This window comes from Lissotriton vulgaris, chromosome 12, assembly GCF_964263255.1.
Source record: "Lissotriton vulgaris chromosome 12, aLisVul1.2, whole genome shotgun sequence".
NCBI classification, from domain to species: domain Eukaryota; kingdom Metazoa; phylum Chordata; class Amphibia; order Caudata; family Salamandridae; genus Lissotriton; species Lissotriton vulgaris.
The window spans coordinates 472433913-472451941 of NC_141700.1; the positions used below are offsets into that span (position 1 = coordinate 472433913).

General features: G+C 47.9%; 1 protein-coding gene across 1 annotated transcript in view; it reads right to left on the reverse strand.

Moving 5' to 3' along the window:
* RIPOR1 (RHO family interacting cell polarization regulator 1) overlaps nt 1-14794 on the reverse strand; it is a 2151737-nt gene extending 2136943 nt beyond the window's left edge. The window contains exons 1-2 of the mRNA XM_086945567.1: nt 14756-14794; nt 13812-13964 (exon numbers count right to left, since the gene is read on the reverse strand). Of these exons, the coding sequence (XP_086801693.1) occupies nt 13812-13964; nt 14756-14794 (192 nt within the window). The remainder of the gene's footprint in view (nt 1-13811; nt 13965-14755) is intronic.
* Nucleotides 14795-18029: the final 3235 nt, after the last annotated feature.

Consider the following 18029-nt stretch of genomic DNA (forward strand, 5'->3'; position numbering starts at 1 on the left):
TTGGTTCATTGGATTTACTGTCAGTCCCCAGTAAAGTGCACCAGGAGTGCCAGGGCTTGTAAATGCCAGTACTGCTAGTGGGCCTGCAGCGCTGGTTGCGCCACCCACAGAAGCAGCCTTTTAAAATGTGTCTAGGGTCTGCCATTGCAGAACCTGCGTGCAGTCTGGTACTGTCATGCTGGCTGGGCAAGTGCACACACTTACCAGCCTCTAAACCATCCCATAACTTCATATTAGTCACCCCTATGGTAGGCCCTAGGGCAGGGTGCATTGTAAGTGTAAGGTAGGACAAGCCCTGATGTGTGGCATGTCCTAATAGTGAATTACAGCCAAATTCGTTTTTCACTATTGTAAGGCTACCTGTTCTCTTAGGCCAGATGAGCTGCTGGAGTTATTACACCCTATAATCCCAGTAGACTCAGGGAACATGGTAGAAAGTCAAGTTTAGTATGCCTGAACTCAGAATAATAAAATACATCTTTTAGTAAAGTTTATTTTAATATCCTGTGTTTGCAAATGCTACTTTTAGAAAGCTAGCATTTGCTTGCCTAACCATTTCAGCCCGCCTCTGCTAGGATGTGTATCTGACTGTCTGGTTTATGTGAGTGACAGGGCTGGGGGATAACAGGTGGTGAATGCAAGGATCACACCTTGGTGGGAGTGCCCCTGGACTCTCAATAGGGCTGTGCTCTGCCACCACAATGCTGGCTCCGCCCCCTGGGGAGCGACTGATGACTCAGCCGACACCTGGCCCAGGAGAGGCGAAGCACTGTCAACAAGGTACTCCTGGCTGCCCCTGTCCACACAATGCTGGCTCCACCTCCTGTGGAGCGTCTGATGTGCCTGCCCCTCACACTGAAAGGAAAAGCCAGGAACTGCACAACAGAGTGCTTCAAAACTGAAATGGACTACGCAAAGGCCCCCCTGGCCTGAAAAGACAAAAGAAATGCTGTATAAAAGTAGGAGCCCTGCTCCTTGTACATGAGAATCCTGTTTCCCTCAACGAACCTCTGCCCAACTAGAAGGAGAAGAAGACGCTGGAAGGACTGGCCTGCTGCTTGCCTTGCTGAGGAAGGAGAGGAAAAGACTTGATAAAGAGACTTTGCTGATGTGTGCTGAAACTTTCTCCAAGGGCTTGACTGAGCTTGCCCCCTTACCTGAGCCACAGGAACATCTGGCTCAACCTGCTTCTGCTCGTTTGTAAGGACTTCTGCCCCGCCGGAGCCGTGACCTTTGGTTCCCTTAGCCCCTCCTTGAGGCCCTGACTCAACCGTGTTTCCCCGTCCCCGCCGAGGAAGAGCCCCGCTCCGTCGAGCCGCTCTCCCCCGCTGAGGGAAATCACTGAGTCACCTCACCTTGGGAGGCTCGCTGCCGTGACCTTTGGTGCCCCCAGCCCCTCCTCGAGGCCGTGATCAACCGTGTCCCCCCCGTCCCCGCCGAGGGAGAGCCCCGCTCCGCCGAGCCGCTCTCCCTCCGCTGAGGGGGATCGCCGCATCACCGCAGTTGGAGGCTCGCTGGTGCACCCCCCACGCTCCTGCCTGACGTCCGCACCAGACCCAGAAGACAAACCGCCGAAGCCCGGACGCCTCGGGTGCCAGCCCCGCTCTGATCGAGAGCCGCTGGGTGCCTCGCATCTGCCTTCGCGGAAGACCGCCGCCGAGACACCGTCACCGGGCTCGGGGCCCGCCACGTTCTTATTTCCCCGCCTTCACAAGGATCTCTAAGGTACTGTCAGCCCAACCGGGGTACGAGCCACCCTTCCATCTCGGCTTGCACCGCTCTGTGTCCAGCTGCCGCTCCCCGTGAGCCCCGCAGCGTGTGCCTCGAGCCGCGGCACGAGCCAATCTCCCAACGAGGCTCGCACCGCTCCTTGTCACCTGGGCCCCTGGCAGCCTCGTAGCTTGCGCTCCCTCCCGTGTGAGTCACACACAGCGGTACGACTCGTACTCCCTACCTGACCCGGCCGTGCCGTACGCGCCTCATGCGGGGAGCGTGAGCTTTGGCAGGTCGGGCCCGAACTTCGAGCCGGAAGCCTACAGGAGCGCTAGGAAGCACATAGAGGGAAGAGAACTACGTGAAGGCACCTAAAGGAGTGCATCTAGAGAACTGTGGCCATTACAGAAAACGGAACTATACAAGTGAAGTGCAAACAAAGAGAACATTTACCTATTTCCAATCTTGTGACATATAAAAAACGTTATTGGTCTTGTGATAAGCCTGATCTACATATATATATTTTTACATAAAGGAACGTATTTTTATATATAATACTTGCCTGGTGTCCTGAAGAATAGCCTTGGCTGCTCACGCCACGCACCTAGAGGGTAAGCAAGGGTAATTCTAAGGGGTCATCCTTCGCCCTGACTTAGAGGAGAGGGTTCCTGCTTGTCACAAGTGCATACTTGCGCCAACCAGAGACCCCTAATTCTAACAGTATGCAAATGGGCAACACAGATAAAATAGAGGACAGATAAGAATGGCCAAGATGCCACCACTGGCTCAGATGGAGGAGTGGGTATGTAAAGATAAATCAGACACTCTAGAATACTTTAAGATTCCCTCACAGGAGGACTTTAAAAGATCAGCTCCAAGCGTTTCCTCAGGCTCACTAATGGATACTCTACCACACACACAGGGTGTGGAAGGAACTAAAAGCAGAACTCTATCTGTTGCTCCGACAGATCTGCTGCCAATCCCTGAGTAGTGGGGTGGTACCTGCTTGTTGTAAACAGGCAATTAGTGACACCGCTTCTGAAGAAAGCTACGCTTGACCCTCTGTGCCCGAAAAACTACAAACCCATCTCTCTGAAAATTACAGAGCGCCTGGTTAGCAAATCTCTCTCGCAATTCTTAGAAACTAATAATAGGTTAGAAGATGTGCAATTTAGTTTCCGTCCAGGTCATCGAACAGAGACTGCCTTATTGACAATCATGGATGAACTTCCAATGCGAGCAGAGGACAATCAGTAATATTGATCCTACTGGACTTGTCTGACGCATTCGATACGGTAAACCACAAAATTCTTTTGATGAGGCTCAAAGAAGTTGGGGTAGAAGGTATGGCGCTGAAATGGTTTCACTCACACCTGTTGAAAAGACAACAGGCAGTAGGCTTACCCCCTTATCAATCTAAATGTGATAACATTCAGCAGGGCATCCCCCAGGGATCAGTGATCAGTCCAATACTGTTCAATATTTATATGAGCCCTCTGATCTCAGTCATTAAGTCATACAATGTTAATCTGGTGAACTATGCGGATGATAGGCAACTCGTTTGGTCACTGGAGGGGAATCAATAACACTCGAAAAATTTCATGAGTGTATGCAAGGAACTGCAAGATGGTTTAAAAATAACACCCTGCAGTTTCATGGAAATAAAACAGAGATTATATGCTGTGCATTACAGAAAGTTCCTCTCCCGTTCCCGGCCAACTTTTGCCCTATTGCTACAGATAAGCCATTGATACCCTCCGAGGCAGTGCGCAACCTGGGGACAGTATTTAACAACAAACTGAGTATAGAAACCCAAGTGAACAAAACGGTTGGGACCTGTTTTTCTCTTATTAGAAGTGTTATGGAAGATACTTCCAATGCTACCAACTCCAGCCAGAGCACTTGTAGTGAGAAATGTCATTCTGAGCCAGTTGGATTATTGTAATGCTCTGCTAATTGAGGCCCCAAATTTCTTGATTAGGAGACTTCAGAGAATTCAGACAATAGCTGCAAAGCTAGCTCTAAAGAGATCAATCCGATCATCAGCTTCTCGGTCTCTTAAAGAGCTTCACTGGCTTCCAGTGTTACAGAGGACACAGTTTAAATCGCTTTGCCTTGTACTTAAGGCTCTGCATGGACTTGGGCCCAATCCTCTGCAGAACAAATTTGAATGGTATGTTCTGACCAGAAGCCTTCGCTCCTCATCAGCTTCCCTGGTAAAAGTACCTAGGTTTAGAAGAACAAAGTTTGGAGGAAGAGCTTTTAGCTCTGCAGCCGCTCTGCTCTGGAATTAACTTCTGTCTAGTCTTAGACAGATAGAAGATCATTTGCAGTTTAGGAAAAGGCATAAAACATGGCTCTTACCAAAAGTGTTGTTCAGATCATCATCATCTTTAGTGAGTGATATCCTCATAGTAACATGTGCGAATAGTAGAGCTATTGTAAGTCAGCACCAGTATATATAGCCTTGGGGTGATAATGCGCTTTATAAGTTTGAAGAACGTTAACATTAACATGTTCAAACCATGAGCATTAAATTAAGATTATGAAAGCCAAGCTGATTCCCTCTTTGGCTTATGGTTCAGTGATTTTTCGAGGTAAAGACTCAAAATCCCTTGATAACCTACAAATCAAAGTTTTTAAAACCGTTTTCAGGGTCCCTAAGTATATCAGGCATACCAACTTCAGACTGGAATATGGTCTTAAAGTACAAACTCTGATAAGACAATCTGCTTTTTTTAAAGTCATTATACTCCTTTTTCTGTTCAGACAAGGACTATCTTGCAAACCAATGTTGGCAGGAGATAACGCGGTATGGGTATGCTAAGGGCTGGAGAGCGTATTTAACTGAGAGTTTAAATAATTTTAAGTCTCTGCCCTTTGAAGATGAAACCAAGAGTAAAGTGGTGTTTAAACAGACAAAAAACTGCTCTGCTTATTTTGTATTGATTCTTCTGGATAAGGGCGAGTTTGCTAAAAAGAAACACTCCTGGTCAGTCAATAACTCCTTCATTAAATTAGAACAACAATCGTATCTCAAAACACATTTAAAATCATCTTTAAGAGATAGATTTATGTAAGAACTGGAGGCGCCGGCAGAAATGGACGCCTGAATCGACAGCTCCGTCCACCCGAACCCCCAACAGCCAAAATCCCCCCTAAATCGGCCGACTCCTGCACTTCTACGGCAGCATTGAACTCCCCAGCAGTAGCGGAACCGTCCGGTCTAACTCCGGTCCCGCTACGCGGCACCATTACCGGGCGCCGGCCTTGAGAGCGGCGGCCCAGGGGCGGACCCAGATCGGGAGTGCTCGGCAGACGGCCACTTTACTAGGCGAGTCCCTGGCTTGAGGCCTATACGGAGCGCGGCGAGGCCTGGTGGGTCCGGAAAAGAGTGTGACGCCTCAGCGGGAGACCGTGACATTGACCAGGACCCGGGACACACTGTGAAGCACTCGACTGCCATACGGGAGGTGTGATTGGGCCGATGAGAGGAGTCGTCACCACAGGCGGACGGAGGGCCCGGCCTAGCAGCACAACGGACGGTGCAGCGGGAGAAGGTAACCCGCTCTACAGCCTATAACTTTGGCGGGCAGTCTCCGGCCGCTTGGTGAGTTCAACCCCGCATAACGGTGAGCACCCGTAGACCACCTGAGTTGGGTGGGTACTGCTGGGCCTCCATACGACCAGCGCCGGACGCCCAGGGCAGGCAGGCCCCGTGGCTGGAAGTAGACGCTGGGAGCACAATCGCCGCACCGCCAAGCGGCAGCCAGCTGAGTACATTGTGCCCCGAGAGGTAACACTGCGGCAGGGGCTCCTTAACCAGAACCCAAGGGGGCAGTGAACGCCCGTGAAGACAGTGCATCCTCAGAACCAGGCCCTGGGATCGACAGAGCACTACCGCGAGGCCGTCTTGTGCACCTGCGCCGATAGATTGAGGGACCCGGGACTTCAGTGCGCAACAATGAGGCCCAAGCAGGGTACGTCAACTCAGTCAAATAACCTGGACAAATACACAGTCCAGAGGAGCGCACAGCGGACAGAGGCCCCGGCCGGGGACTCACAGGGCCAGAAAGAACCGTCCCTGACCAGTATCATGATGGCCATACAAACCTTGGGGGCGACCCTGGAAACGAAAATGGACAAGATGTCTATAGAAGTTAACCTCCTATGCACGGACCTAAACAAGACGTCGGAAAAGACCAAAGCGAATGAGGCGGGCATCGCGGAGCTGCAGACGTCGACGAAACAGCTGGAAAAGCGGGTAAACGATCTGGTCCATCAACACCGTCAGATGGCGCTCCGGCTGGAGGACCAAGAAGGAAGGGCCCGAAGAAGCAATATCCGCCTGGTAGGTGTGCCAGAAGAAATTGAGGGGCCCAGTACGGCACTCTTTGTCGAGGACCTGATCCTCAACCACCTCAAACTTAAGCATCTGTCTAAAATATTTACAGTCGAAAGAGCACACAGGGCACCCATTCCAAAGCCAAAACCAGGGGCGCCGCCACGAACAATCATCACAAAGATCCTCAACTATAGAGATAGAGACGCCGTTCTTCAGGCAGCTAGACAGACTGGGGACCTGCGCTACGAGAACGCCACAATAAGGTTTTTCCGGGATTTCACCCTCCAAGTTCAAAGGGAGAGAAGATCCTTTGCAGTGGTCAAGGCGGCGCTGAGAGAAAAGGGCATCAAGTACATGATGTTTTTCCCGGCAAAACTCAAGGTCCTGGCAGGAGGAAAATCCTTCTTTTTCATGTCACCATCGGAGGTGCAGGACTGGATGGACAGAGAGTCACCTGCTGCGGGAGGGGGAGCGAAGGGTCAAGGCTGGAGGGACACCCGAGGTGAATCTCCGGTATCTGCAGCTAGGAGATCGGATCTGGACGGCCACAGTCAACGCTTTTGGAGATCCCGCTCTGCGAGCCCGAGATGGGACACACTCCGCGATGCGGCTGGACATGAGACTGAGGGACCCTTCCGCAGCTGAGTAGTAAATTGTAATGTTTTGCTTTGAACCAGGTTCCAGGGGGCCGCTCAACAGTGGGATAAGAGTTCCACCTAGCGACACTGCTGGGACCGAATGCCAGGCACACTAAACTGCAGGACTTGTGGACAGATTACATGCCTTATTGTTGGGGGGGAGGGACTCGGGCAGCGGGTGAGGCCGGACCAGCACACGCACACGGGTCTCATAGGCTTCTAGTTCTTCCTATTCTGGGTAACATTGGGCGAAAGCCACTCTGCTAATTGGGGATGTGGGTAGTTTCAAACCTACGGAGCAGGGGAGCAGGGAGAGGGTTGGAGAGGGGGGGAGTTGGTCAGTTTGGGGGGTGGGCTGGGATGAGGGAAGGGAGGATGAGTGGCAAGGGAAGGGGGGGAAGTTTGGTTTTGTGGCAATCTGACAATTTTACTGTAGCTGTTTGGTCACATTTGCGAGGCATAGGCCCTGAGAAGGTTCAGTGGCGGGCACGGGACACGGGACACGGGACACTTTCAGATCGTGAAGAGAGGATATGGCTAAACAATGGGAAAAAAGTCTCAAGGTACTAAGTTGGAATGTGAACGGGTTGGGGAACAAACTTAAGCGTACAATGGTGTTGCAATTCGTTAAGCGCCACCTTCCCGACGCAGTGCTGCTTCAGGAGACTCACCTGCTGGGCAACACCTGCCAAGCACTGAACAGGTATGGAAACACTCTGGCGGTCCACTCCGGCTTTACAACAGGATCGAGCGGGGTGGGCATTATCCTCCGACGCAGCTTCCCCTTCCTCACTGAACACACTTCTACGGACCCACATGGTCGATTTGCCTCGGTCACCGGTACATGGGAGGGGCGCGGGCTTACTTTGGTATCTGGATACATCCCGCCGGGTCTCCAAACGCAGGCCTACGCTGACCTGGGGAAACTCCTTCTATCCCTCCCGGAGGGGCGCTTGTTCATAGGGAGAGACTTTAACGAGGGTTGTACTCGGTGCACGAGACAGACACCCACCAAGGGACACGCCTCGGGGGCAGAGATGGTTGGGGGACTTCTTAGAAACGTTTGGCCTTACGGATGTGTGGCGCATGGCACACCCAACAGATGAGCAGTACACATTCTTCTCGAGCCTCAACGCTCCTTCTCCCGCCTGGATTACATCCTTACTCCACTGCACCGAGATACAGTAGTACGGACGGCGACCCACCTGGTGAGAGGTATTTCGGACCACTCTCCGGTCATGGCCCATTTCACAATAGGCAACAAGCGAGATGGGTGTGTGGCACCAATTAATGCCTGGCACCTCCGTGACGAGGACCTCCGCAACACACTGACCCTCTCAATAGCGAACTACTTTGCTAACAACGACGGCTCAGTGGAATCGGCAACCACTCTGTGGGAGGCCTTCAAAACGGTCCTCAGGGGAGAGACCCTCTCGGCGATTGCGGGTCGGCTAAAAGTGATGGAGGCGCAACTGGTTGCGATAATGGCTGACCTGGGTGAATTGGAGGAGACCGTGCGTTTGGCGGGAACGACGGGTGCACGTCACCGGCTGTCCCTTAAAACCGCAGAATACCGAGAGATAGCAACAGAAGCGGCAAAGAAAATTGCAGCCTTCAAGAAGGGCAGAATATATGACCAGGGAGACGTGGCGGGCAAGCTTCTTGCCTGGCTCGACAAAAAGCAACAAGCAAATAGAGTAGTGGCGGTACTTCGGTCGGAGGCCGGCACGTTACTCACAGAACCGCAAGAGATAGTCGCGGAATTTGCCCGACATTTACAAACGATTTACCGCAAAGGGCCGGACCGCCCGGAGGAAGACTCGATTGAGCTACTGACGGATCTTAAAATGCCTTCCCTCTGTGATGAGAAAGTGAACTCCTGGAAGAACCGCTCACCACAGCGGAGGTGGAGCGTGCTAACAGGGATCTGCGCCTCGGGAAGGCACTCGGGCCGAACGGCCTTCCGATCGAGCTCTATAAGCTCAAACCGGAGGGCGTCAGCCCATATCTCAAACGCATGTTTGACGAAAGTAAGTCAAACGGGACACTGCCCCGGGACAAAAGACTAGCGACAATCGTGACCAGGGAACTATGTACATCGTACAGGCCCATCTCCCTGTTAAATGCGGAACCAAAAATCCCAGCGAAAGTCCTGGCAATAGACTCCAACCGGTCCTTAACACCTTGGTCCATCCGGACCAATCAGGCTTCATGCCCCGCCGGAACACGGCACTTAACCTCCGTCAACTGAACGGGGTCCTGGGGAGGTGCCAAACCTTGACCGAAGATGCAATGGTGGTGTCGCTGAACGCCACCATGGCCTTCGACACCCTCGAATGGCCATACATGATGGCGGTCCTCCGTAAGCTGGGGTTCGGCCCCAGTTTCATAGCCTGGGTGCGACTCCTCTATTCGGAACCGCTGGCACAGGTAGTTGTGAATAATAAAGTCTCGGAGAAATTCATACTGGGGAGGGGGACACACCAGGGATGTCCACTTTCGCCCCTCTTATTTGCTCTCTCCCTGGAACCACTGGCCACCTGGATTAGACAGGATGTCTCCCTGAGAGGGCTTCGATGGGCAGACGCCTGGGAGGATAGGATTTCCCTGTACGCGGTCGACATCCTCCTTTACCTTTCCCGACCTAGGAAGTCACTGATAGTAGCCCTTGACATCTTTACGAGCTTTGGCAGAAACTCCGGGTACAGCATCAACTGGAGCAAATCTTATTTGTATGTCCTCCATGGGGACGCCCCCACTCTGCCGCGAAATTGCCCCATACAGGTAGCTACCGAAGGCTTCACGTACTTGGGCATATTTATATCCAAGGACAAGGCGGCGATGTATGAACGGAACTTGCTTCCGCCCCTTCGGAGACTCCAGCGTGACTCCGCCGCCCGGCATAAGCTCCCCGTCTCACTACTGGGCCGTGCGGCGCTATATAAGATGATGGCGCTGCCGCGCTTTCTCTACGCCCTACAGAACTACCCAGACTTGATTCCACCCGCTTACTTCACTGTGGTGGAGGCGGCACAGCGAAACCTCCTATGGTCTGGGGCGCCTAGGTTAGCGTTGCAGAAATTGACACTGGGCTGGTACGACGGGGGGATAGCCCTGCCCGACATCCGTAGGTACTACTGGGCAGCACACCTCTCGGCGATTAATCAGGGCACCTACTGTGATGGTAACGATCCAGGGTATGGTATGGACAGGTGGCTGCTGCCGGGCGGGAACTATGAAGCGGCGCTGTACTCCCGACCAGGCAGACATGCTCTAACCGGGCCAACACTCCACTCGGTGCAACTTTGGCATAAGGTCCAACGCAACATGGGCTGGCACAACACACTTACTATAGTCACCCCGCTTTGGGTCTCGGAACAACTCAGCCTCCTGGGTCGCACTAAAGGGTTCAGGAACTGGGACCTGATCGGTATTTCCCGGATAGGGGACCTCTGGGACTCCGACGGGATCAAATCCTTTTCCTACCTACAAACTACATATGAGCTCGCGGACACTGAGTACTTTAGATACCTTCAAGTACGCCACTCACTGCAACGACATATTCCGCAGGACACAAAGCCCCCCCAAGCTTCCCCCCTCGAAGATAGACTGCTGGATGGCCATATACAGGAACATGCCATCTCACTCACGTACAAGAAGCTGATAAATAACATCCCCAAGTTACTCTTGGGCCTTAAAGGGAGATGGGAGGCGGACGGCTTGGAAATTGATGAGGAGGAGTGGAGAAGTGCGCTTGCCTCCCCTAAGGAGGTGGCCATTTCATCGCAGTTGCGACTTGTTCAACTTAAAATCCTCCACAGGGTATACATATCGTGTACAAGGCTAAAAAGCATGGGCAAAAGTGAGAGTGATGCATGTAGGAGGGGATGCGGTGAAGTTGGCTCCTTCTTTCACATGCTGTGGGAGTGTCCACTACTGCAGGCGTTTTGGGGGAAGGTAACACGCTGTATGCAGGAAGTGTGGGAGGTAGAGTTGCGCCCAGAAGCGAAACGCTGTATCCTTACTATCTGGGAGCCAACGGACTTAGTGGCAAGAGGCAGGCTATGGGCAACGCTCGGCCAAATGGTAGCCAAACGCAACATCGCTAGACTTTGGGGGGCGGCCACACCTCCACGACTCACTGAGTGGAAACGGGACATGGACTGGTGTATGTTGCAAGAGAAGACGGTGTATGTGGCCCGGGGGTGCCCCAAAAAATGGGGGGAGATATGGAACAAATGGAACGACTATAGGGGAGGTATCTGTGAACCACCCTTCCCCGACGTTCCACGCCTGAGACAGAGATATAATGTTCTCGGAAACTGCTGCCATGTTGACTGCGCCAATGCTGAAATGTAATGTCTCTAGCTTGATCCACTGTGTACTCCTCATGCCTGTTGTGACCTGGATATCTATTGTCTGTTTGTTTAAATGAAGAGAGTTTTAAACAATAAAAAAAGGACCTTGGTTAGACTAGCCGATTCGTTGAAAATCCATGTTATCGTGCAGTACACTGCGCTAATTCGCTATTCATTCCCAAATGCCACCGGACCGGGAGGTTGTCGGTCACTGGCTGTGTGATATGCTCAATTGCCCTGTTAATTATGCTGCCGGCCTCCGGGTTGTAGGCTTGAAAGCTGCGTACATGAAGCATATGTGAATAAAGGTCTTAAAAAAAAAAAAAAGAGATAGATTTATGATGTTACGATTTGGGAGATACCCTTCTAAGGATGGAGTCCCAAAATTGGAATCGAATTGGCCGACAAACAGTTGTCGGTTATGTGGTTTTATAATGAATCTCTTAGGTATATTGTAACCAATTGTCCGCAACTGTTAGAAGAGAGGAAATCTTTATTAAAGTCCATCTTCAATGAATTAGGGGTGAGAACATGTCGTCAAGGTATCATAACTTGCCTCTCTGGGAACTCGTGTACGTCTGAACACACAGTTTGTAAAGTTCATTCTTGTTGCAGAAAAAAAAGTTAGTCTAAGAGTGCCACACTTGATTTTAGATGCTTGCCTAGACAATTAATGATTGGTTGCATAGGATAATTCTGACAATTAAAAAAACATGTCATACTAAAAATTTATAAAGAATTCTTTTATTGGGTATCACAAAAACTTGAAACAGAAAATGAAATCTCATACATTGTTCTTGAGGTTTTATGAACAGCTTTGAAACAGGAGTTTTATAAGATTTTATTAGCTAGCAGTAATAAGGTAAATTCAAATTTTGAACCAATTACTTGCTTATTGTGGGCATGTTTCATATAGGGAGAATTTATCTAATTTTTTCACTGCCAGACCTAACAAATTGCACAGGTGTACTTTAATTATTGCTACTAGATGTAAGCCAATGTATAAATGAACTTTTGCAATTGCTGCTAGATGTAAAATATTGCACAGGCACTTTAATAATTGATGTTCAATGTAAAACATTGTACAGGTACGTTTTAACTATGGTATTTTAATCATGGTATCTTAAATTTGGATTTTAAAGTTGGGGGTAGTGTAGGTGGGTGATTGTGGCCTGAAGATTAGTTACTAGATATATTGGACTCATATAATCAAGTGGATTGTAACTATTGCTGCTAGATACTTAGAAAAATACTACACAAGCTAATTATTGCACTTTAATCATGGCATGAATTTAAACCACTTTTTTTGGGGGGAAGAGTAGGTTGTTTTAACGAGATCTTTTTTCTATTACAAATTTGAAGTGATGTTTTATGTAACCAGCCTGGAATAATGAATCGAAATATAATGTATCCTGAAATTATTATTAATCTAATGCATTATATATGTTATGAAATGTAAATATTAGCCGGAAATAGTTGGAATAATTACGTTTTTGTCGTAACATAAATGATTTTTTTTTCTTTTCCTTTCGGCTTGTAATGATTTTTTATTAATCAACAATAAATAATTTCCCTCTCTCTCTCACCTAGTAAAACGAAGTGGTGAAGGTGAAGGTGAGTGGACTGGTATGCAGCGCAAGAGAAAACTTTGTACGAAGCCAGAGGATGCCCGGCTAAACATCGCAAGGTCTGGGGCAAATGGTTGGGTCAGATAGAATAAATATGCTCTATTTCACTTACTATATATACTGTATGTGACCTCATGGGATCACAGACTGCAAAGTGCACCAAAATCCAAAGATTTAATGTGGCGAACGATCTATCATTACTGTAATGTGCTGTGTTTGAATGTTTTCTTGCTCAAAATCAATAAAATTGATTATAAAAAAAAACTCTCTTGACAAGAGTTTTATTAAGGTAACCATAAACAAGGATGTGATCGGATAATGTATGATGAGTTGAGGAAATCAATTGTTGCCTTCTATATGTCACTTAATCCAGGCGAAGGCTGTCAATTTGTTTTGTCCTGTGTAACTGTATCCAGCATCGCTATGTTCTGACTAGATTGCGAGCTGGCACAGTTCATCATTTAGTCGCCTTTTCTGACATGAAGGCGTGCCCGTCAGATAGGATACCCTGTCCTTGTTATGGTGTGTCCAATACACAGCAATGTATGTTATGTTGTGCTTTTGATAAGAATCTAAGGAGTTATTTTAAACCAAGGCTTTTTGCACAAAATATCAGAGATTATAAAAATGCACTGAGCTACTTGTTTTTATGGTGATATTTTATCGTATTGTATGTACTTTCAATGAGCAGAATAAAGTTTAATCGATTCAAATCGACTACCACTGCATTCTGATCTGTGCCCGCATCGGTCTCTTTATTATCTTTATTATCGAATGGCCTTCTTACACCAAAGGGCCAGGTAGAACAGGGTGAACGCAAATGCCAAAGACGTCTTTCTCACTGTAGGAGTGGAAGTTTCTTTTGCATGGGCCTGAAACGGCAAACGTGAAACACGTTGAGTCACAAAACCCCATTGATACGCTTCCAAACCCGAAAGTGATTGGTATGCTTCCAAACCCGAAAGTGGAGAAAAATAATTTACAATTGATGCCAATGACATTGATAACAATGGAGTCTGTGCCTATGTGCATTGATTACTAAAGGGAGGAATCACAGGCACCTCGTAACACTTCTTTGAACAAATGTATAACACTCAGCAATAGGTTAGGACCCAAAGTAATTACTTACTAATCTAGAATTCCTCTTGGACTCTCGGACTTGTGTGGAAAGCTTGTCCAGCTCGAGCTGATGAACATCCAAGTAGGCACTGTGGAAGATGTAATGAGAAACTTTATCACAGAACAGAAATGCATAACACGAGGCAACAACTCCTGTGAAAGACTGAAAGACATAGGTGAGAGCAGTATCAAACAAGCATGACTGGTCTTCGCTGTCCTCAATGAGACCCCTTAAAGGTCATGCCCAAACAAATAGATTAAATAAAGAGCAGAATGGATATATTCAGGTGATAATATATATCTTTCAACAATAATATTCAATGCACGGCGCACTCCTCAGCAAGTTATTAGGATTCTTTATTCAGATCTCCTTCTCTAGGTGGAGAGAAGGAGATCTGAATAAAGAATCCTAATAACTTGCCGAGGAGTGTGCCGTGAATTGAGTCTGATTGTTGAAAGATATTACAGTGGGAGTTGGCCCTCACCCGTCACGAGCACCAGCTGTAAAAGTGCTCTCCCAGGAAAGGATTGTGTTGTTGGAATATATATATATATATATTCATTGAAAAAACTAAAGGTTACAGGGATATTACAGTTAGGTTTAGATTTTACACACACACAACCATAGAAATTCAGCAGATTTAGTTAGAGTTATCTCAAGTAACTATAACTCATGTACCCGCCATGCATTGTTTTCTCATCAATGACTTAACAGCAAATGTTGCACTGATATTATCAAATATGTCATAGAAGATGTCATGAGTGATGTACTATGTGGGGTATTTAGAGGTGTATGAAGAGGGCCAAGGTCGAGCATGGAGGGGGTTGCCCACCCGCATGCAGCCAACCCCACACTATTAATAGTCTTTGGCCGTGCACATCGAGTGGTGTCCTCCTCCTTGGGTGGATATTGGCGCCAGGGACCCGGCACATTTTTTAAGCTGAGGGGGGTACTTGGCCCTCCAGGGCCGTTGTTGGACCCAGGAACCCCATTCCTGGGGCCCACCATTATATTTATGAGGCAGCCCCCTCCCTCGGGCCGATTTAGACCATTCCGGACCCCATCCCAGAGGTCCACCACCTTTTTAAATCGGGACAGGTGCACACAGCCCCTTTCCCCTGAGGCCTGACCCTACCATATCCTGCTTGGTTATTCAAATATATAGAAACAAAGGGAGAGACAGGGAAATTGAGAAACACTCTCTTGGTCCCCGGTTAAGGATATACAACAACAAAAGAGAGGTTACATGTGTCTCGGAAGCCACAGAGACGGAGCCATGTAAAGAGAAAGTTAGCCAGCCCAATTTGGGAGGATAGGAAAGCCCTCACACACCAACCTAGTCAGTGTCATGCTTCATCATAGGGCCCCACCTCGGAGGCCGAGTGCCTCCTCGGTGTGCTACGACGCCAGAAGACTGTGGAGCAGGTTGTGTGATAAGGCGTGCAGTGAAAAAGATAAAGTAAAAGTGTCTGAAGGGTATCTCAAAAAATACTTTATTGGTAGATCCCTATAACACAGTTAAAATTGGTCTTATGTGTCTGAATTTACAGCCAAAGGTAATGAATTGGTTTAATTCTGAATATTACAGCCAGTCAACATGTTTCAGCCTTTAGATGCTTTCAATTTACCTCGGCATTCGTCAGGACTAGTGTAACCCCGGCGGTTGGGTTGACCAGAACATCCTGGTCAACCAATCAATTTCACCCATATGCCCTAACTCAATTGGAGTTCCACAAGGATCGTCATTATCACCTGACCTGTTTAACCTGTATGTTGAACCCCTTACAGAAATTCTCAGAAACTCAAAGATATCCTACCACATGTATGCGGATGACACGCAGATATACATAAAGATCGCCTCCCTTGAAGACATTGAGCTAATGAACGAGACCTTAAAAATAGCATTGCAATGGTTAAAGGCCAATCATATGAAGCTAAATGCCAATAAAACAGAGTTCCTATTAATCTCACCAACAAGGAGCCAGGCAGAAATAAAAGAATGGACCAAGCTGGTGACGGCGCTAAACTGCACCCCCACCCTAGTCAACTCAGCTAAATCACTAGGAATCACTTTAGACGAAAACCTTGACATGAAAACCCATATTAACTCAATGGCTAAAAGTGCCCGCTTCCATCTGAATTACCTAAGAAAACTGAAACCATTCATCTCAGAGGCCGATCTTAAACTGGCAATCCAATCCCTAGTCATCTCCCGGATTGAATATGGCTGCACCACCTTAGCCGGATTACCAAACACGTCGACAGCACCACTAAAAGCTTGCCTGCACGCGGCGGCAAGACTCATCACGGGATCGAGAAAATTCGACCACATATCCCCGCACCTGAAAGCATTAAACTGGCTACCCTTTGAAGCCAGAATCCAACTAAAGATAGCATGTATCACCCATAAAGCGCTCCACTACAACACGCCAAGATACCTAGCCAAGAAAATTGAGTTATCAGGAGGTAACAGACCAGCTAGGAGTGCTAAGGAGCTGCTGTTGAGGCCAGCCTTCTTCCGAAAGAAAAAAACCTATGACAGAGCGTTCTCAGGAGCTGCCCCCAGAATCTGGAACCCACTCCCTCCAAGGATCAGGAAGATCCAGAATACTGCAACTTTTAAATGGGAAGTGAAGAGCTTCATGATGAAGAAATTCTCCACTTAGGCTCGTTTTGATCATAACTAAGTGCAGTCCGACTACTGAACTTTTGAGACAACATGAGACTGATGACTCCACTGAGACTAAGCTGTATAAAATATGCTACCTCAAGTAAAGGCGATCGTATATATCCACATCACTATATATCCTATCACATTGCGTAAAACCAGATAAGTCTTACCTTTTATATGTTGGCGTATATGGAATATGATATAAGCTAGGCCTTAACCTACCTCTTAATGCGTAATGCACATTTGGAATGTATATAGATCTATATGCACCCAAAGCCTATAACCTTCTACCTCATATCAATGTGTTGTTTTATTATTGTGCCTACACTGTTGACCTGTAACCTGCTCTGTATGTGAAGCGCGCTGATACCCACGGGTCTTGTTCGCGCTATACAAAACTCTATAATAAATAAATAGATAAATAAATAATAAATTCACAGTGATGTAATTTAAGATGTCATCAGTGATGTCACTGACCATGTCATGAATGATGTAATATGTGACGTCATCAGCAGTGCATTCCGGGGGCGCGATTTATAGTTAGCTGAACTAACTATAACGGGGGTATTTCTATGGTTTTGTACAAGTGAAATGTCCAACTAACTATAACGTCCCTGAAACCTATGGTTTTTTTCTGTGAATTTCTAAGGTTTTTTAAATGCTAATTTCTAACTATAACGTGCCTGAAACCTATGTTTTTTCAGGGAATTTCAATGGTTTTTTTAAATGGTAATTTCCCACTATGCCTACAAAGGTAGGACATGTGAAGAAAGAGGAAGAAAAATGCAGAAAGAAGCAAGACAAATGCAGAAAGAGGCAACATAAGTCCAGAAAGACGAAGAAAATTTTAGGAAGAAGCAAGAGATGGGCAGAAAGAACTAACAGAGGAGCAGAAAGTCCTCCTGTGTCCCCAACTTTTAACTGACGGGTACTGGTGGTAACTGACTCTGAATAACCAGGACTAGAGTCAGTGCTATGCTAAAAGACACTTAGAATACAGTGAAAACACCTACATACACTAGGGAACACTATGCGTTGGGGTACCCCTGTAATTAGCATGACTTCCTCTGTATTTGCCATGAGTTAGTGCCTGGGTCATTGCATAAGTACATGAGTAGTGACTGGCTGATTAGAGTACTGCAAGGACAGTGCATGGTGAATTTATAAGTGCCTGGGTTTTGGCAGAGTTATTGGATAAGTACATGTTGCATGCTGGGTGATTGGAGGAGTGCATGGGTAGTGACAGGGTGATGGCTGGACTGCATGGGGACTGTTCAGGGTATTGTAGCAGTGCATGAGTTAGAGCATGGGTATTGTTCAGGGTATTGTAGCAGTGCATGAGTTAGTGCATGGGTCATTGCATGAGTAGTGACTGGATGATTAGAGTGCTGCAAGGAGAGTGCATGGTGAATTTATAAGTGCTTGGGTTTTAGCAGAGTGAGTGCATAAGTACACACATGTCACATCAGGTCCACCCCCTCCCTTCACACTGTGCAAACGTGCCCCCCTGGCGGGTTTTACTTTGGAAGATTAATTCCCCTTGAATCCGGAGGGTC